We start from the raw sequence: 23,295 nt of genomic DNA on the forward strand, positions 1-23,295 counted from the left end.
CTTATACTGCAAATGTTCGTATTCCCCACAATCACAGCCTACATCCTGTATAAAAGAAGAGCTTCAGAATGTCATCTTTTTACAAAAAAAATCAAGAACAGGTCAAGTTTCTGTTTTCCATGCGAAGGTTTCTTTTGCATCAGACTTTCAATGACCTCCTATTAGAGCTTAGATAGTTTATCATAATTGCATGACGAGCTTTTAAAAGATGTGCCAGAAAATGCTATTAGGGGTGATTTCATTTTCCAAAAAGGAAGAAGAAACTGCCAGCAGCAGAGTGAAGTTAAGAGGAGTCTGTGCTGCTACTAAAATTTACTATTCCATATCAGTGTTACAAAAAAAATTGTACCACTGCCAGTGGCAACTCCAGAATGATATACAAGGCATTTATTTGGCTGCATTTGGAGAGTGAAAACAGTCTTAAAGTGAAGATGTAGCAAAAGCAGTAGACTGCCGGGGTTTCCCAGACAGAAACATAACAGTGTGTGTGTGTGTGTGTGCGCGCGCGCGCGCGTGCGTGCGCGTGGACTCCCCCCCTCCTTCAGATCTAACTGAAAGCTTGCAGGTATAAAAATGACATACATCTGTTCACTAATATATTGTACAAAGCCTGCAAGTGGCAACAAATTACTAGAACTCAACAACACATTTAACACAATTCTGAGATCAAAGAACTGCCTGGCAGTGCGACCCTTAACAGAGTTGTACTCTTCTAAGCCACTGACTTCAACAAACTTGACTCTGCTTAGGATAGCACTGTTAGAAACGTAAATTGTTTCACATGGCTATGTCAGGTTTAACAGCTTAACTAGTTACATGGCTAATGCCGCCAAGCTAGAAAATCCATAGCCTAAAAAGCTGGTGACCGATTTTAGCAACCCCAGTTTTTAAATGTAAGTAAGTGCTGAAGGTTAGGACTGCCAGAAGATAAGGAGATCTGAAAGCCAGAAATATGCATTAAATGTGAGGGAAGCCAATAAAAACACAGGGGAGAGGTAGGCTACAGCAGAGCAACAGGATAAGAAATGACAAGATTATGAGTCACTCTTTTGGCAGCCGAAAGGGCTGGTTTTTGGCAGAGTTGTGGAGGAAAAGCAGAGGATTTGTCAAAATGTGTCAGGACAAAGAAGAGGAATGCCTAAAATACGCAGCAGTGGCTAAAGGCCTAGGCAACATTTCAGTTAGCAAAACTGCTGACAAACCAATGCCAACCTCAAATGACCTTTCTCCTAAAAAAGAGAGTAAGGGGGTGGGGGACACCAAACTTTCTGAGCCTGACCTCTGAATTAGCAAAACGGTTTTCCACACAGGGGAATGCACCCACACAGTGTAGACCTGTGGAACTCTTCCAGGTGGTCAGGGGCCTACTGGGTTCTGGCCTACAGAAGACGGTGGACTGCTCTGCAGCCTGCTGCAATCATTTTGCTAAGCATCTCTTGCTTGGATTTGTCTTGGACTCTACATTAGGAGTAACAGAATCAGATGGTCCCAGGATGCTGATTTGTCCAGTTGTGTGGAATACCTTTCAGCTTGTCCAGTCTGGGGATTCTTGGAAGTTTGAGACCTACCACATGCTTGTATGACCCTTGTCCCTCCTGGTTGCTTAAATCTGCCAGGGTGGGACTAGCAGACTGGGTCTGGGAAACAGTAAATGCCTCCTTGAAAAAAAGGGTGGTCACCCCTGCCTTGAAGCAGGTATTGGTGCCTCCACTCCTAAAGAAGCCTGCTGTGGACCCAGGAAACTTGAGTCACTATCATCCAGTCTCAAATATACCTTCCTTGAGCAAGGTGATTGAATGAGTGGTGCCTGGGCAACTTCTGGAATTCCTGAATGAAGCAAATTGTTTGGATCCCGTAAAGTCTCTTTTCAGGCCTGGTCAAGGGACTAAAATGGCCTTGGTTGCCCTGATAGGAGACCTGTGCCAGCAAATAGGCAGGGGGAGTGCAACCGTGTTAATTCTCACGGACCTTTAGCAGCTTTTAATATCGATTATGGTATCTGTCATGACTTCCTCTGACCAGCCTAGTGACTCTGACCCAGAGTACTCAGAGGAAGAGCCTGAGGAGTCAAGGGCAGGAGACCAGGAGAATCAGAGGGATTAGGGAAGGCTTGACTACGATGAAAGACTAAGGGCCTTGGGAATGTTTAGTTTGGAGAAGAGGAGGTTGAGGGGGGACATGATTGCTCTCTTTAAGTATTTGAAAGGCTGTCATTTGGAGGAGGGCAAGGAGCTGTTCCAGTTGGCAGCAGCGGGTAGGACGTGAAGCAATGGGCTTAAATTACATGCACAAAGGTACCGGCTGGATATTACAAAAAAAAATTTCATGATCAGAGTAGTTCAAAAGTGGAATCAGCTGCCTAGGGAGGTGGTGAGCTCCCCCTCACTGGCAGTTTTCAAGAAGAGGCTGGATGAATACTTGTCAGAGATGCTTTAGGTTGATCCTGCACTGGGCAGGGGGTTGGACTAGATGGTCTGTATGGCCCCTTCCAACTCTATGATTCTATGACACTGCAGAAGCACCTGCTTCTGGTCAGTGGGCCAGCTGTGGCCCTTCCTGAGTGGGAAAAGATCTTGCCACTGTGATGCATGCCCTGGTAACCTCTAGATTAGATTACTGCAATGCATTCTATGTGGGGGCTGCCCTTGAAGACTGTCCAGAAGCTACAGTTGGTATAGAATGCTGTGGCAAGAGCGTCGTCTGGAGCAAATTGTATCACCCCAGTCTTGTTCTGTCTACAGCGGCTCCAAATTGGCTTCTGGGTTCAATTCAAACCCCGATATGCCTTGAGGCCAGCATACCTTAAGTACCACCTTCTCCCATATAAACCTACCCATCCACTTTGATTAGAGGCCCTGCTTCAGGTGCCTCCGCCATCTAAGGCTAGACAGGTGGCAAATGGAGAAAGGGCCTTCTCTGTCACAGAGCCCAGGGAGATTCGTCTGTCTCCCTCTATTGTTGTCTTCTGCAAGCAGGTAATGACTTATTTCAAATATTGTTTTAATGTTCAAATGTCTTCATGCTTTCAGGTTCACTACCCTGGGGATGCTATTTGTGTGGAAAGGTGACATAAAAATGCTTTAAATGAATATATCTGAGGCCAATATAACAACAACTGCAATAGTAGTCCAACATTTACAGCAAACAGCCAAAATTAATTGTTGGGAAACTTCTCCTCCCAGCACTGTGTATATTAATGCAACTTACTTAACATCTTGCCAGGAGGACTTGAAATGTTTATTAAGTATAACAGCTCAACAGGCACCTCTGAAGTAAGACATAACAACAACATATGGAGAAGTATACTGATTTGAATGCTCTCTTGGCATGGAAGTCTTTTCAAGCATCATTTCTGAGTTATCTGGAACCTATCACAGAACTCATTTTGATACAATTAAGAGTATGTGAATGAGTTATCTAGTCTACTAAGCCCTGCTCAAAGAGAAGATATCCCATGCAAAGATCTGTCCGTAGAAAAATTTCCAAGAAGGAAATTTCACCCAGCCTTCCTCTCAGCTGCTACTGTATCAACTTGTCGCATCAGTGCGCTATCAAAACAAAGTGGTCATGTAAATTGGTCTTTTGGATAAACAAGGTTGTATAAAGACTTTAGATAGCTTATCACACTGGGTAGGAATTGCTGGAGCCATGTGGAATTGATTGCTCTATTTTATCTTGTCATATAATCACAAAGTTTGACATTCAGTTTTTAGTCACTGAGTCCCAATTCTTACATTCTAAACTAGGAATGGTCAATTTCTATATTCTCAAATACCACTCTACATCTGAGGTGGAGGTAAACTAACCACATAAATGGATCTCCTCAGGGATACAGATGGATCAATAGCAGTGACTTTTAAAGAAAATAAAAGTTGCATTTTATTTTTTTACAGTTTAAAAATATTGAATATTGCAACTCTCTTTAAAAAAATTAAATTATTTTAAAAGTTCAAAGGCAAGCATGTTAATAAATCTGAATCTATGACTCTTAACAAGCGTATAGAGTTACAGACTACTCTCCTTTTGCAAACAAAAGAACTATAAGGGAAATGGCTTGGATTTTTTGGAGCACTTCCTCTTGGTCTATAAGTGTAAATTAATATATTTCAGGGGTTAGGGTAACAAACATTCTTGGGGAAAACTGGTTTAAGTCACCATGAAAAAAAGCTAATTTAAATGAATATTTACATTGCTTTGCTTAAAATTATTTCACTCAGTCATGGACTGTGGTAGTTAGATAAGTTAAAGCTATACTGTGGCTGTCGTCCTCTTGATACCTTTTTAGCTATTTATGATGTACATTGCAATTTTAATATGTTTTATGGTTTTTATGAATTTGCAGATTGTTGTTGTTATTGTGACTGTGTTGTAACTGATGTGATCCATCCTGAGCCTGTTCGCAGGGAGGGCAGAATAGAAATATAAGGAAAGAAAATAAAAACTATAAAACACCTGTCCACAGACAGAGCCAGAATATTACATAGAATATTACATAATATTAAAACTTCACAAGTAATATTACACAGAATTTTTTTTAAAGGATTATTTGTTATTTCCTTGGACTAAATGGGGTGTACAGTGTGGCAAACAAGCTGCAAAGGTGTAAATTTAAAAAATAAAAATAGATTAAAATACACAATTTACCAACTTAAAAGTATTCAGCACTTAACACTCCCAAGAGTTAAAACACATAGGATCAGCAAATCCACAGGGGCTCCAAACGTAATAACCAGCACTTTTGAATTGGGCCCAGAAGAAAACAGGTAGTCAGTACTGCTTGTATGATCAGATTTCTGTCCTCTGTATTCACTGTTCTTCCCAAATATTTTTAATCTTCTCAACATTTTGCCTAGTACCCAAACTGAACACAAGCCTTCAAAAGAGCCCTCTCCACTTCTGAGTGGTGTTGTGAGTGACAGTGTGGTACAGTGGTTAAGTGTGATAAAACGAGTCTGGAAAGACCCAGACTTGCCATGAAAAGCTCACTGGATGACCTTGGGATAATTATTTTCTTTCACTCCTTCATAGGTTAGAGAGAGTATAAAAACACGGGACAGTAGAACCACCTTCATCCTACTGAGCTCTATGAAGGAAGGACAGGATAAATGTGCACTAAATAAATATTTGTTAAGTCTTAGAAACACTTGCTTTATCAGTTGACTCACCTTCAGCTTATTTTCCATGATGACTACATCTCTTTACATGTTGCTAGTTGTTCTCCATCCTACTCTTATACCATTCTTTTACTTCCTCAGTGTCATTAGTCTATAATACATACACATACCCAAACCCTTCAAAGATTCTTAACTTGAGGTGTATAGGTTATGCATAAATATTTACTTATGTCTAAGGCTTCAGTCCAGCATGAAACACTGACCAAGTACACGGAAGCATTACCCAAGTCATGATTTCTCAAAAGTAACCAGCAACTTTTGATGAAGCAATCAAAACAGCTAGAGTGCAAGTGGGTTAGACGGGAAGCAGGAGGGTGGAAGAGGCAACAAAAAAGCAGCTGCAGGAGAGAAGCAAAAGTGGGAAGGGAACAGGAGAACCATTTGATCCCACCCCAAACTGCTCAGGACACTGCTGTCCCCCCCCCCCAGTCTAGGGCACAAATCGACTGTTTTTCAGACTGTAGACTTCTCCCCTTTGCAGAAAAATTTGCAATCATTAAAACCAATGAGGAAGAGGAACACTTCTAACTTGCACATAACAAGTCCCTACTGTGCCTACATTTGGAATAGGGGTACATATGACACCTCATGCACTCATTCCCGTGACTCTCACAAATTCTAAGCAGAGTTACGTCATTCCTAGTCTACTGAAGTTAATGAGCTCAGAAGTGTAACTCTGCTTAGGACTGCATTGCTAGACCTTTCCTTTTCTCCGTACAAGTGAATGGGGCCTATACAAATATTCTGGGTATTCTAAGAAGGGTTTACAGTTCAAGAGATACCACGGCAGCCACCACACCATTCCAGACCTGACTTGAGTTAGTGAGCTACGTGGCAGCCTAAAGTTACAAAAATAGGCTTTAAAAGTGCTCCTGTCATATAACTCCTTAAATTAACGAGAGTGCTTAGAAGCCTCATCACATTGCTGTCATATTTTAGTCAATAACTAGGGAATATGACTACTGAAACAAATGTGAACCAAAAATTTTTTTTTTACTATTTTTATTTTTCAAGTCACAAGACTGATGTTAAAATAGCTAGAATTGGCAACTTGTATGGAAACAAGAAGTGTTGCAAAATTATTTCATGAAGCTCTCTTTCCAACCAAATGAGCACTTGCAACTTTGAAGAGAGGGGCCATAATAAAAACGAAACATAGGAAGTTAAGGAGAACATGACTACAATTGTAACGCACAACCAGATCAGCAGCTGTGGTTACAGTAATGTCTTAATTCTACAATTACCACTGGAATTTAAAACACAGGTTCGATAGCAAAATGTTGCCAAGTTACAGAGGTGAGAAACATTAAAAAGACTCATTACACAAATGTTTCAGTAAGATACTTAAGAATCACAGTTATTCCCTGAAGTGGAAACTGCTAGCAATACTTCCCCAAGGCACTTTTTATTCACCCCATTTGTAATTATTAATTTGTTCTCCACCCTTCTTCCATGGAGCTCAACGTAACATACATGAGGTTTTCAGCATTTTATCCTCACAATAACTATGTGAGGAAGGTTAAGTTGAGAGAGAATGCCTGGCCCAAGATTAAACTTCATCACTGAGCTAGAATTTGAAGCCACATCTTGTTAGTAAATGTGCTAACATGTGACTTGCCCCATCAGAGGAACAATCTCTTGGCTGGTAAGTGGCAATAAAACAAAAACAGTATTTTAGTTGCAATTGATACAAAGACTGTACATGTGGCAAGAGTGATCCATATGGTGGCCACTTCTTAAATCATATAGCCAACATGCAAGAACCAGTCACAAGGATGCACTTCAATCTCCTAGCCTACATTAAGCCTTTATTTAGCTCAGGCAATGCTAGTCTTGGGGAGTTTGCAGGTCACTGGTTAATATGCTAAAGGCCTATTAACTAATCACAGCTTGTCAACTCCTGTAGGGTTGCAGCACCGGAAAGCCAGTATCAGTGGTCTTTCATTGGGGCCAATTAGTTCTGTCAGAGATGTTCTACATTCACACAGTCCCTGATTTTATAGATAGAAGAAAGTTTTCCAGCATTCAATGCTGTTGATGAAAAAGATCAGCAATATCAAGAACTAGCTGCTTCTGAAATAAATCCATATGCAAACAGAAGCAAAGTTAAGAACTTGGTACAGTTATTAGATGTAGCAGTACAAAATCCAACATTTGTGCAAATGTACCATCACATCATCTACCTTAGTAATAAGTATCCTTACAAAATCAAAACTACATATACGCCACCCAAATTGCTGAACAAAAAAGGGGGGAAGGCAATCCCTATAGCAAGAGTAACTTAAACCAAAGGCAGTTTTTGCCACACTACTGGACAGCTCCCTCAAGGACAATTTCTGCTAAAAAAAAAAAAATTCCATTAAAGTGGATGCTGCTTATATTTGTCCTGTACTCTAGAAAACGAACAGAACAGGGTAGAAGAGATATATCTGAATTCTTTTTTTAAAAAAAAAAAATTTAAGTCTCTTGTTGGCACATGATAACAGTCCTGAACAATCTTTTCCCTCTTCATTCCTGCCCTGGCCCACAACTCTAGTCACCCTCCATGTTGCAAAAGAATACTATATGGTCTTTTACATGCTAAGAATTAAGTCCGAAGAATTTGTTTTATTAAAACGGCAAACAAAATTTAAGAATTCCTTGCAGTTTATCCAGTCATCTGTTTTTAAAGTCTCCCTCTTCCCCCTCTAATCTTCTAAGACGGTATTATTGTGTTTATGTATATTTTAAAAATTAAATTTAAACATGAATGAGAATGTGCACTAACTATGAAAGGACAAAACAAAATGGGATCTCAGTAGCTTACAAAAGGTGGGGGGAGAAAGAAAAAAGTCCTGAACATTTTCAGACCACCCTTTCAGCACTGTTACATTGTCTACACATTAGAGGCAAATTTTAAATTGATAGGGAAGTGCTTACTTCCAGGCAGTGAGTATTAAAATCGTGGTACTGAAGCAACATTCTGCACAATTTACTCTACTTCTAAAAAGCAGATTTTCTCCCTTAACAATTAGCAATTTCCTTCAATTAAGGGGCGGGCAGCTATTTACCCTGCCTAAGATGAGGGAGTGACAACCGAGAAAGAATGAAAGAAAAAAAGAAAGAATCGACACGAGATTTCTTTTGTTTTTGCTTTAAAAAAATTAAATCAGTTACTCACAATCATCTAAGTCATCCTGCAAATCCACAAAATACAAAGGGATCCCTACAAATAAAAAACAAAAGAGAGGGGGGAAAGAGAGAGAGGAGGAGGAGGAGAAAAAAAAGACACAGGGGGTTGGTTTTTTCCACAAGGCTCTCCTTGGAGAGGAGACAAAAATTATTTCTTTACCAAAAAAAATGCACCACCACCACAATAACAAGGAATAGAAAGCCAACACGCAACCTTTACACCCCACTCCTAAGCACCCCCAGGATATACCATTTACAAAACCAAAAAAAAAAATCCCCATTAAATTTTTTTAAAAAAATTTAAAAGCTGGCGTACGAAGAGGAAGACACGCACATCCATCCACATGAAAGGAGCAGAAGAAACCCCAAAAAGCCACTTACCAGCCATTTTGAAAGGGACATGGGTGGGGAAGACAGAAGGAGGAGACGCGAAGCCAGGAGAGGCGGGCGAAAAGGAGGAGCTGCTCTCCGACCCTCACGCAGACGCACACCCCCAAAATAAACCAAACCCCCTCCGAGAAGCCACCCTCCCCGTTGTATTCCCCTCCCGAGGAAACATAATAATAATCGTAATTTAAAGAGGGGTGGTTTCCCCCCTCCCTTAATAAAGCTTTCCTCCTCCTCCTCTTCCTTCCCAACGTTGTGTCAGTGCAAAGGGGTGGAGAGGTTCAGTCAGGTGATTCTCAATGGGCCGTCCAAGATGGCGCCCGGTTTGCGGACTCTGAGGCGGAGGCAGAGAAGGGTTTGCCTGTAACTGAGAGCTGTGGGGCTTGGAGGGGACAGGCAGAGCAGGGATTTTTGAGGGGTGGGAGGCTCTCGCCCTCTCCTTTTTCCTGTCATTTCGCTTGAGCCAGAGGAGAGGGGAGGCGGTTCTTCAATGTGTGCCTTTTTCCAGGGAAGGGTAATGGTGGTGGACTGCGCCTGTGGTTCTTAAAAAGCAGCCGCCTCTCTCCTTCCCGTCATGGCTCTGAGGGAGCTCAAAGTTTGCCTACTCGGGGTAAGTCTGTGGGGAAGGGAGGCGGGGAGTTGGGGGGCAGGTCGGGTTCCTGGAAAGTTTTGGCGCACGCACGAGAGAAGGCTTTGGAGGGTTGTGATTTTTTAAAACCTTGCATGTGTTTTCTCTCCCCTTGGAGGGTAAGAGAGTTTCTCCCCTTTGCTGTCAATCTTTGCAATATGTTGCTTATTTCTTCATGGGGGGGGGAGAAAATCCACCCCCCTTTTCAGGTCTTATACTTCAGTCACTAGATTTTAATGGAAGCTCAGTAGGTGGGTGGGGAAGAGTTATTTTTCTTTTCCTATGGAATGGAGGCCAGCTGTTGATGTAAATTTAAGATTTGATTTCTTCTAAGCTTTTAGTGGGGAGGGGGGTAGATTCTGAACTTGTGCATATTAACTAGAAATAAATCCTTCCTTGCCCAGTGTCATTTAAAGCCAAATAAGCTTGTTGCAGATGTGCAGTTTTTTAAATGTCCTCACCCCCTTGGGAAGAAACATGTTGGTGTTTTGTGTTGCAAGTTATTTTAGAGCAATTGCTGATATATGGAGTCCAAATGCTTACAGGTTGTATACTGGGTTGCTAAGTTCTTGTATGGCTTTATTTTTTTGATGCTTCTAAAAGAATGAGAACTGAACCTTAGTGTATGAAATCCAGTCTGAATTTCAACTTGAGAAAGTTTTCTACATAGTTTCCCCCTAATATTTTGTGAATGCAGTTGCTAGAAAGGTGTATTTCCCTCTGTTCAGAAAAGTGCTGCCCTGTACAAGGTGTTTATGGAACAGATAAGTGTTTTGTATGAGTGGAGGAGAAGGAGGTCTTGGGGTTCAAATTTGTGCATCTTTTCTCTTTTATAAAATTTGGAGCAGAAATCTAGAAGAAAACTATCTAGATACTTCAGTTTGAGTAACTGGGTTTATATCAGGAGTTTTGACATCCAGGTAATACTGCCACAGAGTATTTGTCAAATTGGTTTCCAAATTTCATAAAGGCAGAGTGCTCAATGTGTCAGTCATTTAAATGTGGGAGAGTGACTGTGCTGTTAAGAATAGTTATATAGAATTAGTATTGGTTAGAAACACATTATAAATTAAAATGCTGGTGTCACTAAAATTAAGAATCTCTAGCTTCCTAAACCTGAGTCAGTTTCTAAACTCTGACAGGAGATCTAAAGCTTAATTTCATAATCTGCAGGCAGGTCCCAGTTTTAAACCCACTTCTTCACAAGGAATGCCTTTAGTTTCAAGGAGCAGTTGGTCCATAGCGCCAGAAACAGATCCTATGTGACACTTCAAAGCATGACTTATTTACTAGTTGTATTTTCTCTCTTGTGTGAAAGTGAAACAATCCAGAACTGTGAAAGGGAAGTCTCACTTTGAAATTCCTTATCTGCTCTGTTTATACTCGCTTAATATTTTTTTCCCAGGTATGTTAAATGAAACATGTAAAGTCTTTCATTAAATAGGGTGGGGCTGAAAGAGTAAGATTCCTTATAGGCATGTTCTGCATTGTATAACTAGTCTGACACCTTCTGGTTTCCATCCAAACTTTAAGTTGTTTGCTACACACATCTAGAAGGTTTGTCCCCAACATACCTGTTGACGATGAGAGTTTCTGATAAGCTGTACCTGCATATGCCACTGTGACGTACATTGTATGAAATCATGGAGGCGTCACTGTATTATTTAAAATAGGCATTTTATTTTTAATTATATTTATATCCTGCTTTTCTCCTCAATAGGAACCCAGAGCAGCAATTTTCCCTCTGTCGTTTTATCCTCACATCAACAAATTTTGGAGATATGTTAGGCTGGGAATGATTGACTAAGCCAAGGTCCCCCACAAGCTTGCATGGCAGAGTCGGGAGTCAAGCTTGGGTCTCCTTCATGCTGATCTGACACTCTAACCATTATACCATGTTGACTCTTATTCAGGGATGTGGAATGAAGGATGGTTTTAAGATATTGTGGCCATATGTGGGCACGCAGTATCAAATAGAAAAATCCAGTTCCACCACTTGTTGGGTTGAGTAATAGTTGTCTGCTGTCTCTAAATATATACACACTCATCCACACTCTTATGGTTGAATATTCCGAATCTGTTCTTTGAAATCCCATTGATTATCAGTGGCATTTGCTCTCAAGTAATGTACATATTTATTTCTTTAGATATTTATGTCCTGTTTTTCTTCTAAAAGCAGCTTATAAATTGTTCTGCGCTCTTCAGTTTTGCCCTCCCATCAGAAGCCCTGGTGAGGTGGGTTAGACTGAGAGTCACCTGCCCAAGGCCACGCAGTTAGCTTGGATGGTAGAATGGGGATTTTCACATGGCTGTCCCTGGTCTGACCCATCACTAAAGTGCACCAGTGCAGCCTTCCTCTATTAAGACCTCAGGATGTTGAGTGGACATTGGTGTTAATACTAGAGTCCATATAATCTGTCCTCCACTCAAACAATATGTTGAAAATGGAAGTTTGCAATGGTGTTTCCTCCTGTATTTCACAGATATCTTCAGTTACTTTAGAAGTGCATCCACTATTCAATGGGTAGCATGCATTCCATCTTCCCACACTCTGCCACTGATTTAAAAGGTTTACACAATAACCTGGAAAAGTTTTCTTTTAACAAATGCTTCCTAATGGATTTTAAGGATATCAAAGGACACGAAACTGACGCCTGTTTTGCCGGAGATAGGCAATTATATTATATAAACTCTTTTTAAAGTTAGGCAAAACTTTGATGGGTAGGGACTAGGATTTTCTGACAGTCTGCACTCCATGACCTCTTCCAAGAAAACAAAAATTGTTAGGGGCATGAATTAGCAAATTTCAGCTCTCTCCCCCCCCCCCCCCCCCGCAACAAATTGGAAATGTGTTCTGCAGGACAAGTATGCTCAAGTGTTCATTAGGTCGTTTTCTGATGCAGTTTTTAAAAATGTTTTTAAGTGTACCTTCAGTATGCTGAAACCTGCCATGTATGGGTAGCCCTTTTTCACTGTCCTAAGGACAGGTTTGCTGTCAAAAGATGATGCTCAGCAAGGCCTGAGCTGTGTGTGCATAGCTGTGAAGCCCTTCCTGTATAGGTGTGAAGTCCTTACAACTTGATATAGCGCCCACTACGTTGTGCCGCCAGACCTCTGACACCTCTGAGGCAATTTGTACAACAGAACTTTTGTCCAGCCCTTGGACTGTTGACAGGACAATAGAGTGTTTCTTGGGTACATAATAGATGATCATTTCTTTTTCAGGCTCCTTTAAGAAGGGGGAAAGGAATATAAAGCAGTCCAAAGCTCCAACCACAGTTCTCCAACATGTTATTTCCAACCCTTCAGGTGTCTAGATTTAACCCAGTGATTGCCGTTTATTAATCCCTAGAGCATCATCAGTTGGCACAACTGGAAACCAAATGTTGAGTCTGGATGTCATTTGCAGGAAATGCTTGGTGAAAAATCTTTGTTTCACTATCTGTATATTATATACTGGCTATCTATGCTATGGAAATAATTGAGGAGGAGGGATTCCCTTCCTTTTTCATGTCTAACTTAAATTGCTTGCGATCTAACAACCCTCTTTTAGGCAAGCACCTGATTCACTCCTTTCCGCTTCTACTGCACTTATCTGAGTGGTTTTGGTCATTTGAAAGAGTAGCTGTGGAGGTAGGTCAGCCTTATAATTATAGCCTTATAGCCTTATAATATCTTGGAGACACATTGCACGTTCCAGCAACGCTATTCTGATGTAAGAACAAAAGAGGAACCCTGTTGGATCACACCAGGAGTCCATCTAGTCCAGCATCCTGTCTCACGTAGTGGCCAACCAGTAGATATGGAGGAGGGCCAACAACAGGTCATAGAGGCCAAGGCCTTCCCCTGATGTTGCCTCCTGGCACTCGTATTCAGAGTTTTATGGCCTCTGAATGCAGAGGTTCTCAAAGGAGAGGAAAATAGTTTTGGTGGACACTCCTTTAAGGTATGGTTTGAGTTCTATCTTTTCCTATGCATTTATTCATGATGATTTATGTATGTAAATAAATCATGCCCCCCCTAGTCTGAACAGAGTTCTTTGTCCTAATATCATAAAGCTGATGAGAGAGATCTTCAATTTTATTAAAACAATATTATAATAGTTGCCACCCTCCTTCCCCCATGCAGTAATAATTTAAAAATTGGTTTCTTGTTCCATTTCAGGACACTGGTGTGGGCAAATCAAGCATTGTATGGCGCTTTGTAGAAGACAGCTTTGATCCCAACATCAATCCAACAATTGGGTGAGGAACTTAAATAAACTAATGATTGTTAAACAAATTAATGATTGTTAACATTTAAGAATGTTATATGTAAAACAATTTTATGTATAAGTGTAACTTGGGTATAGAAATTAAAATCCATGGAAACTATGTCTCTCTTTTACCTAATAAATAAGCAAGAAACTAGAAATTAAAGGGGGATTATGAAGTTGTACTGGCTTCCTCTTGGCCACAGTTAAGAAATCAGGAGCTGTTCTTGGGAACATGTAATCCCTCCTGGCTGTTGAGTGAATTCTCTCCGACTACCTTAATTGCAGTTAAGGGAAGTGTTTGCACTTAACAAAGCCATGCTTGATATAAATATTGACTCTAATTTAACTAGTGTCCAAAGACATCTTTGAAAATATTTTGTATAAGTTGATAGAACAGACAGGAATTATCATTATTTAATATTATAGGTTGTTTTACTTACCAATTTTCACGCTACACATTTTGAATGGGTAAAAACTTTTATTAAAATGGATTTTAACTCATTTCAAAAGAATATTTCATAGGCTTTAATAATAATAATAATAATAACAACATTTTATTTATATACCACCCTTCAGGACAACTTAGTGCCCACTCAGAGTGGTTTACAAAGTATGTTATTATCCTCACAACAATAACCCTGTGAGGTGGGTGGGGCTGAGAGAGCTCTGAGAGAGCTGTGACTGCCCCAGGATCCCCCAGCTGGCTCCAAGTGGAGGCATGGGGAATCAAACCCGGCTCTCCAGATTAGAGTCCTGCCGCTTTTAATCACTACACCAGACTGGCTCTTTATCCCCCAAATGTCTAAAGTCCTGGAAAGGGATTCTCTCCCCCACCACCCACATTTTTCCAGGCTTTTGCATCTCTAGTCAGAATCGTCCAGTGGAAAGATTATGTTGACTACAATTAAAATGGAAGGATAATGTACAAGGTGCTGACAGTGCAATCAGTGGGCGTAGACTGGAGAAACTCTGCATTAGCTTATGCTGCTTCCCTCTCTGCGACTTAGATTTTTAAAGTTGTAGAGACGGTTTAAAATCTTCTTAGCTATTCAGAATACAAAGATACATATTTTGATAAGCAGCAGACTAATACCAAACAGCAGTCAATTTGGGAAGCTAATTTCCATTACAGGCTGTGATGGCCATTACCATATAACAAGCAAGGACCCATGATGGGGAAATCCCCTCATAGGTTCTTGTTTTTGATGTACCTGTTCCTCCCGCTGCTGCCACCTCCTCGCATCCCCACCTCCTCCTCGCCCTCTCGCTCTGCCGTCTTTCCTCATCCTGATCTCCGCCCACCCCTCTCTGCTGCTCTGCCTTGTCTACCTGCTTCTCTCCTCACCGCTCTGCCCCCTCCTTCTCACACACCCAGCCGACTCCGGCACCGTTGCTTCAGCCACCCTCCCCAAACATTCCCTTCAGCTGCTGGTTGCCAGGACTGAGACGATGGTGCTGGAGGCAGGCAGGTGTAGGAAAAGGAGCCTCCTGACCCACCTGTCCTCTTCCAGCACCGTCAACTCAGTCCAAGCAGTCAGTAGCTGATGAGAAAGTTTGGGGAGGGTGGCTAAGGTGACAGCACTGGAGGCGGGTGGATGGGCAAAGAGACTCCTTCTCTCCCACCTGCCTCCAGGACCACCGCTTTAGCCACTCTCCCCAAACTTTCCTCTTGACTGCTGACTACTGGAGGTGGGCTAGGAAGCCTCCTCTCCTTAGCCACCTTCAGCTGAGAGGTCAGCAGCAGAGGAAGAGGGGGAGTTGGTGGTATAACAAAGGTTCCCAGTTGAACTCATAGACTTGCCTCCCTCCAGTGTAGCTCCTTCCATGTGTGCAGGGAGGGGGAGGCTCCCAGTCTTCTCCCCGTCCCCCACCACTGCAGCAGTGGTCTGTTTTGAGATTTTTACCCACCCCTTTTTTTGTGTGTAATTTTCAGATTTTTCTGCAAATTTGGGTCTGGGTTGAAGAAAAATCTCCTTTCTGCCAGTGTGGCCCAGATCCACTGATTTAGGTATCCACTGTTGGGGGCACAGTTAAGAATTAAATATACTGGTTCTTTAATGGGATTGGCTGCATTGATTTAGGCTAGGTCTGTCAGTAACCATCGCTGGCCACAGCCTTAATCTCTGTTCCGTGATACTTCTGCCTAGCCAATGAGGGGAGAGGCAAGGGGGACTCTGGGGCAGACATTGTTCTCCTTGCTGAGTCTGGCAGGCTGATGGAATGCTTCGGACTTAGATGGGTCATTTCTCTGAATCAGAATGGCAGTCCTTAAATTTATATGCCTCAGTTTGTTTTAATCATTTGATAAAATAATGTTAAGGCTGGCCTTGACATATTTTGGTTTGGTTCTAGGCAGCAACCCAGAAATTTGGCAGACTCCATTTTCAGCCTTGAGAGTTCTATATTTTCTAAATATCGCAACCACAGAAACCTAATCCTAAACTCTTCAAAGTTTTCTATACTTTTATTAACGTTTTAACAAAAGCGTCGTAGTATATACATAAACATATGGTTGTTACTGCCCCCCAAAAACCTAAACCTGACTTCTCCCAGTTTCTCATAATTTTGTTTATTACTTTAAAAAGCTCTGTTTAAATGAATATTGGAGCTAGGATCCAGTTAAGAACTGAATTAATCTACCACCACTAAGTTGTGTAAAGTTAAACATACAAAGAAGCAAATGATTTTAAACCTTTTCTACAGCTTTAAACATCTAAGTCACAGAGAGGGAAGCAGCACAAGCTGATGCAGGGTTACCACTCCAGTCTGTGCCCATTGATTGCGCCATAAGCATCTTGTACATTATGTATGTTATACACATGGTACGTTATATATGTTGTTAAACTGCCTGAGCCCGTTCGCAGGCAGGGTAGAGAATAAATTTGATAAATAAATCTGTTGGTTTGGATAGGGTCTTCGTTCTGTGCCCATGCTTGCACTGATGTGAGCCAGTCAGCATTTCTTTCGTCTCCAGCTTACATCTGAGAACGGAAGCTGTAATGTGTCGAGCTTCACCCTCTGCAGCCTGGTCTTTGCTTTCTTTCATGCCTGATTTCTTGCCTCATCTATCTTGGCTTGACCTTTTGCATGGTGGGGGGAAGAGCCTCTTTCTGCAGGTGTCACTCTCCAAGTCATTTTTGGTTTGCTTCAAAGGAGGCAGAAGACCTTTAAATGTTCTCTGCATAGCTTTGCTTTTAGTTTCATTTTGCTCAAGCTATAGCCCATTTTGTCTATGTAGTGATAGTTGAGAACACGACATACTGAGAATCGCCTTTCTTTTGTCTGAGTAACTTTGATGCAAAGACTGACCATGTCTCCATGAACAGTGAACAAGACTTTATTTTCTGTGCTTTTCCCTTTCTTGCCAGCACAAACATTCTTAAACCAGCAAGAAACTAAAGTAACTCAAAGCCCGTTCATAAAGTTGGTGGTGCTGCCAGATTTTTCATTCGATTGTTTTAAGTTCATACGTACTTCCTCCACAAGATTCCAAATATGGGCACGGTCCAAACCAGAAGTAAATAGATATGTGTGACTGTAGGAATGCCCATTATTCCAGTGCTCTCCCTAAGTGGTCCAGCAATAGCAAAAATCCCTGCTATCACCTGTTCAGGTGGACAGATTAGGGTTACCAGCCTGGCAACCAAAGGGAGTCTAGGGAGAAATATGAGGGGCGCCGTTGCCTGATGGCATTTTTAAAATTCTTCTCCCACTATTCCAAGTGGCAGTGGGAAGCTGTGACAGGTGGGCAAAGAGTCCTATCCCTTCTGGAAAAAAGGGGGGGACTGTCCCCTTTAGTCCTCTTTGGTGTGTGAGCAGAGCAGCCAGCAATCAATCTGGATCCATGGAAGGACCAGAAGAGCCAGATGGGCATGAGAGAAAAAAGGAGGCTCTATTTTTTATTAAGGCTTGGGTCTCCAGAGCGATAGGCTCATGGGGTTCTGTCTCTGGAGACTTCAAAGAAGGCAGCCCTAGCATAGATACATTTCTAATCACAGATTGCTTCCACCATCACTGGTCACTTCTACAGGTTGCTTCCTAACCACCATCAAGATGATTAGGATAGTTAGCAGCCCTGCTGGAAGTATGTACAGGTGCTAAATTTGCTGTGGATTGTTCAAGCCTTGGGTTGCCAACCTGAGACTGACAACCATTGGGAGTGGGGAGGGGGGGACTTACTGGTGACATCATTTCTGGTGCAGCCCAGAAGTGATGTCATCATGTGGGGTGACACTCTATGGAAAAACTATAGAGTTAGACGTGGATACTCAAGCATCCCTCTCATATGATGACATCCTTTCCAGGTCATGCTGGAAGTGATATCACTATATCGCTTGCTATTTCCCCCCACTGGCCCTAAGAGCACTGGCAGAGCAAGAGAGCTCCCAGTGGGAGGTCTCCTGCCATTCCGGTAGACCAGGTAGCACTACTCTAGCCGTCTTGTCTTTTGCTATTGCCTTCCCAAATGCTTTATCTTTAGGGGGGAGGGGCTGTGGCTCAGTGGTAGAATACATGGGTTTTCATGTAAAAAGTCCCCTCCTTATTCCCCAGTATATCTAGTTTTAAAAAGCATCCTGTGTCCGTCTTTACATTGAAGGACATTTAAATATTTTCCTGCGTCCACTTTCTGATGCAGTTGAGTGCTGCTTTGTTGTTGTTACTAGCTGCTGTTTCTCATAAAAGCCCTCTGGGTTTCTTAGTTTGCAGATAAGAATGTGAGGCCATCCATGTCCAAGCATGGAGTTTGGACCAGGTTCCGTTCCAAAGCTATCACCTGGATAGCACCCATTAGTGTTGCAACAGCATCTGAATAAACGGGTCCTGGTTCTCATAGACAACAAGAACTGATTCCTCAAGAGTTACTAGTTTTAGTTTATTCCTATTTTTTAAAACTGTACCCAGTTGATTTAATCAGAATTGTTTTTCAAAACAGTAAAGAATCCTGAGTGCCTTTTTATTGAAAAACAGAGTTAAATGTATTGTTTATTCTCTGTGACTGCACCACTGACTAGAAGCCTGGGTTGGAGTTGTTTTCACTTGGAGGTGCATGTCAGTTTATACATTACTCACTTGCTCCAGTATAGGTAGACTATGTAGAAAAAGTTGCTGTTTGTTAAATATAAAGCCGCTTGTGTTGCTAAGTGCAGGCAATTGTCCTTGACTTCCCCAGGGTAATTGTCAGCATTTGACTACATCAGAGCCCTGTACGACTCAGGAAAATTACACGATATTTTGTAAGAGGCCTGGAGAGCAATGATGTTGGTCTGATTTATAACGTACAAAATTAGCTATCACAGTTTTTAGTATTGTATCAGTCTCTTGAATACAACTCAGCATTAAGAACCTCTTTGGTTAATAAAATGAATCTTAATGTAATTGAACCACACGGTCTTTCCTGCCTGGCAGAGGGGGAATTCCATCTTCTTGCTAGTAGGGAGAAAATGTAGACTTTCTTTGACAAATGTGAGCATGTTTTCTTTTGCAGTATGGCATTGCTGTTGTAGAAGCCCACTTTATTTATTGATGTCATTAGTGATCCAAAAAAGGGGGGGGCAGTTTCTTCTTGCACTAAACTCCAGGCCAAACTACGTTGCATTTGACATGTTACTGCCACAGAGGGCTTGTGGCCAGATGGAGCTGCAAGTTCCCCATGGGAATTCAGTTGTAAAGTGCACAGAGCACCAGTTTGGATCAGGACTGTGGTGTGCAGGAAAGGTTTCAGTCTCCCCTCATTCTGCTTTCCTGGCCCGGGGGGATGCTCTTTGCCCCATTGGAGGAGGGCTGCATGTGTACAGATAGGCTACTGATGGCAACAATTGGATTTGTAGCTGCATAAAGCTGTCTTCCTCCTTTATAAGCTTTACATGTTCTCCCTTATACAAGATAATGGAAATACTAAAAGGAAATGTACAAAGCTCAAGTAACATCAGTAGCTTGTGTGCTAGAGTCATGTGTGTTTGGATTTTTGGCAAGGTTTTTATACAGTGATCAATCTGAATTTTTTTGTGGAAGGGTGTGATAAAATTGTACTAAATAAAAAATAATCTGAAATTTAATATGCATGGCTAGGAAAAGTTCTCGGTTTGGGTGTTTCTTTTTATACGGTGCTTTTGTGATGTACTAAATACTTTTATGCTAAATACTTTTCAGGGCCTCTTTTATGACCAAGACAGTGCAGTATCAGAATGAGTTGCATAAATTCCTAATATGGGACACAGCAGGGCAAGAACGAGTAAGTACATAAGCTGTTGTTTTTTATTGATCAGTATGATCAAACTTTGTTCCTACAGCTTAATTTGCCAAAATGCAGGTGGCTGTGTCCTGTTCTCCTCTCTCATTAATGATGTATTTCCTGACTTGTAAAGCCATTCTTTGATGTGCCGTAGCCACTTACAGATGACATTTTTAGATCGGTGATAAGGAGTTCTCCAGTTACTCAACCTGTGTCCGAGTATTGGGACATAAAGAGATTCATGAATAGAGATTTATCTATTAAGGTACTATGTGTTTCAGCTGAATTAATTTGCTTTTTATGAAATTCCAAAAACTGTATGTGGGAATGTTTTCCTGGATCTGTTGATATCATTTATAATCTGCTTAAACCGCCAGCCGCAGCACTGCTTTTGAAAACTGAATTGAAGAATCTCAAGGCAATCCGACATGTGTGATGTGACAAAGAACGTAAGAGTCATGCTGGATTAGACCAGTGGCCCATCTGTTCAGCATCCTGTTTTACACAGTGGTCCTGCAGAGCCAACAAACAGGGCATAGCAGCCCAGGCCTGCCTTTGATACTGCCTCCTAGCACTGATATTCAGAGGCAGTAAGCCTCTGCCTAGATGGCTAGTAGCCATTGATGGAACAGCCTCCTATGCATCTGTCTTTTAAAGCCATATATGATTTTGGCCATGGCTATGTCTTCTGGCAGAGAATCCAACAGCTTAATTATTCATTGAGTAAAAAAGTACTTTCTTTGGCCCATCTTCTGAATCTGTTGTCCATCAACTTCATTGGGTACCATCCCTGCTACTGTTATGGGAAAACGAGGGAAAAGTGATCTTTATCCACTTTCTCCACCGAATGCGTCATGCGCACACAAAGAGTGTCATCGGTTTTTTTCTTAACATGAAAAGCTGTATGTTATAGATACAGGAAAAAAGTGTTAGCCATCTTGTTCCTTCAACACATAGTGGTGACTAGACATGGGCACGAATCGAAATATGAATCAAATTTCGTGACAAATCAGGCCAATTCATGTTTTGCGAAATGTGTTTCGTGGGGCCACAGTTTTCACGAAATTCACAAATTTGGGGGCCGATTCATTTGATGCATGATGCCAGACAGGCTGGCGCCGATCCATTGATTCCCTAGGAAACAAAGGCCTGGAATGTCTGCAGGCCTTTTGTTGCCATTGGAAACCCCAATCTTAGCCCACATAACCTTGATAGGCAGCTCTCCCTGTCAACTGGAGAGCTTCCTTTCTGCCCTATACAGCAAGAAGTAGGGGGTTTAATCCCCTAGGCAACTGAGGAGATGGGCCTTCTGTAGCCATGGGAACACCAATCTCATCCCTCCAAACCCTGTTAGGCAGATCTATCTGCCAACCAGAGACCTCCTGTTCTTCTTTATGTGAGCATTTCTTATATAAGGCACAACTCTCTACCTCGTACTTTTCAGTTCCAGTAGACAGAGGGAGAGGGAGGACCTGTTGCTGTAATTTGGAGTGAGAGAGTGGAATTGGGAGCTTTTGGCTGGATTTGCTGCTGCTTTACAAGAGACTGAAAAGTCTCTTTCTTATTTTCAGCTCTTGGCCTTGCTGGGAAGGTCATTGGGTGAGGGTGCCTTCTTTCCTCCACCCCACCCAATCCCAGTCTCAGGGCATTGCCTGGCTGTGGAGCCTAGCTTAACTGAGGCCTACCTTCTTTTCTTTAATTTTCTTTGTTTCTATTCTTATTTAGAGCATTTGCTGGCTTGTTGGGTGAGGGTGAGTGGAGGAGAGCCTGCTGAAGTCTCCCTGTGAGTTTGGCATCTCTGGGTATGAAGGGGGCCATTGCAGTGCCCTGGGTTCTGACGAATCACAAAACTAACGAATCGTTTCACGATACAGGACAATTTCATGAAAGTTCATGATTTGTGGAATGCAACGAAACACGAAACGCTCGTTTCATTCCCCCCCCCCCATTTCATACCCATCTCTAGAGATGACCAAGGTATGATCTGTACCTGACACTGGAGTTTTCTGAAAACATGACCCTTTGGAGTATGCTGGCTCCTGTGCACATGGCCATGTATCCCATCTGTGGTCTGGCAAATGGAAGGAGCAGCTTGTATCAGAGCAGGCGGAGGACATGATCCAGAGGCATCCAGTTTGTGGTGATCTTTCCTTTTTCCTTTCCCCAGCCTAGAACTAGAGCAAAAGCATCTGTCTAAATAGATGGTTTCCACCTATGTTACTCTTAAACACTGCTTCCTCTTCCAGGTTTAGGGTGACTTTGCTAAAGTTGTTTTTTCAGGAGTTTGTTCAGTGAGTAGCTTTCTCCATTAGGCTAACAGTTAGTTGGCAGAGGATATTCATTTAATACTGTGACAATTTTCAGCTTAACCTTAACTCATAGAAGAACTATTCCAGCAGTGGCATCAGCTGCCAAGGAATGTGGTGGGTTCCCCCTCACTGGCAATCTTCAAGGAGCAGTGGGACAAATACTTTTCAGGGATCCTTTAGGCTCTTGTTGCATTGGGCAGGGGGTTGGACTAGATGGTCTATAAGGACCCTTCCAACTCTGATTCTATAACTCTGGCTCTAGAATCCATTTAAATTTAAATATATATGCACATCTGTCTGAATGTGATTGAAAACTTGCTCTATTAAAGTGTAAAATGCATTCAGGAGAGGAAAAGCAGGATCCTCTTTTCTATTTTTACTTAATGGCATAAAACTTTTTGGCTTTTGCATTAGAAATAACGTGATGCTTAATCAGCACTGAATCAGCATTGTGGTCTTCCTCTGTGCAGGGAGCACAGAGGGATCTAGGAGTTCTACATAGTATCACCAAGAAAGGAAGGTATACAGACGTAAATATTTCTGGGAATTTTGAAAAGGAGGGGAGGAGTTTTCCAATTTTTTCAGAAAAAATGGAAATTGGGGAAACTGAAATATGCAATACTTTCCTATCAAACCAAAACATTCTTTTAATGATAAACAACATAAAATGCATTATTTATATGATTGCATTAACTCGGTCAACTTATAAAATTGTACAATTTAGCATATCTATGGAATTTAAAAGTATGACTATCTTCATCTTCTGTAAGACAAACTGCAAGTATGCCCAGTACTTGAGAAAGAGTTGCAAAATGCTGCAGCCTGTGCTACCATCACTCAAGTATCTTTAATTTTTGTCATCTGAGGGGCAAGGGAGAAAAAATTGGAAAGAAACAAATTCTGTAGTAAACAAAATAAAGTGTATTATTATTTGGACGGAAACTCTCTCAGAGTAGTAAGTAGGATATACAAATAGGCCTAAGATCTTCTCTCATTTGCGCCATAATTTGAAGGAAATAGCAACCGGTGCAAAGATGCTTGCTGCTTATTTTCTCTAAAACTGTTTAGATATTAAGCTAAACCTTATAACGTTGAAAACACTGAACTCTTTAATAATGTATTATAATTAAACACATTAT

General features: G+C 41.6%; 2 protein-coding genes across 3 annotated transcripts in view; one reads left to right on the forward strand and one right to left on the reverse strand.

Annotated features, from left to right (window-relative positions):
* LOC129330712 (serine/threonine-protein phosphatase 4 regulatory subunit 1-like) overlaps positions 1-8,800 on the reverse strand; it is a 59,528-nt gene extending 50,728 nt beyond the window's left edge. Inside the window, exon 1 of one of the 2 annotated variants that reach the window (XM_054980868.1) lies at positions 8,727-8,800. In XM_054980868.1, coding sequence (XP_054836843.1) covers positions 8,727-8,733 — 7 coding nt within the window. In that variant the 5' untranslated portion in view covers positions 8,734-8,800. Of the gene's footprint in view, positions 1-8,334; positions 8,375-8,726 lie in introns of those variants that run through there. The other variant, XM_054980869.1, reaches the window with a different exon arrangement.
* Positions 8,801-9,047: 247 nt separating this feature from the next.
* RAB22A (RAB22A, member RAS oncogene family) overlaps positions 9,048-23,295 on the forward strand; it is a 31,722-nt gene continuing 17,474 nt past the window's right edge. The window contains exons 1-3 of the mRNA XM_054979051.1: positions 9,048-9,342; positions 13,525-13,604; positions 19,766-19,847. Of these exons, the coding sequence (XP_054835026.1) occupies positions 9,307-9,342; positions 13,525-13,604; positions 19,766-19,847 (198 nt within the window). The 5' untranslated portion in view covers positions 9,048-9,306. The remainder of the gene's footprint in view (positions 9,343-13,524; positions 13,605-19,765; positions 19,848-23,295) is intronic.

This window comes from Eublepharis macularius, chromosome 5, assembly GCF_028583425.1.
Source record: "Eublepharis macularius isolate TG4126 chromosome 5, MPM_Emac_v1.0, whole genome shotgun sequence".
NCBI classification, from domain to species: Eukaryota; Metazoa; Chordata; class Lepidosauria; order Squamata; family Eublepharidae; genus Eublepharis; species Eublepharis macularius.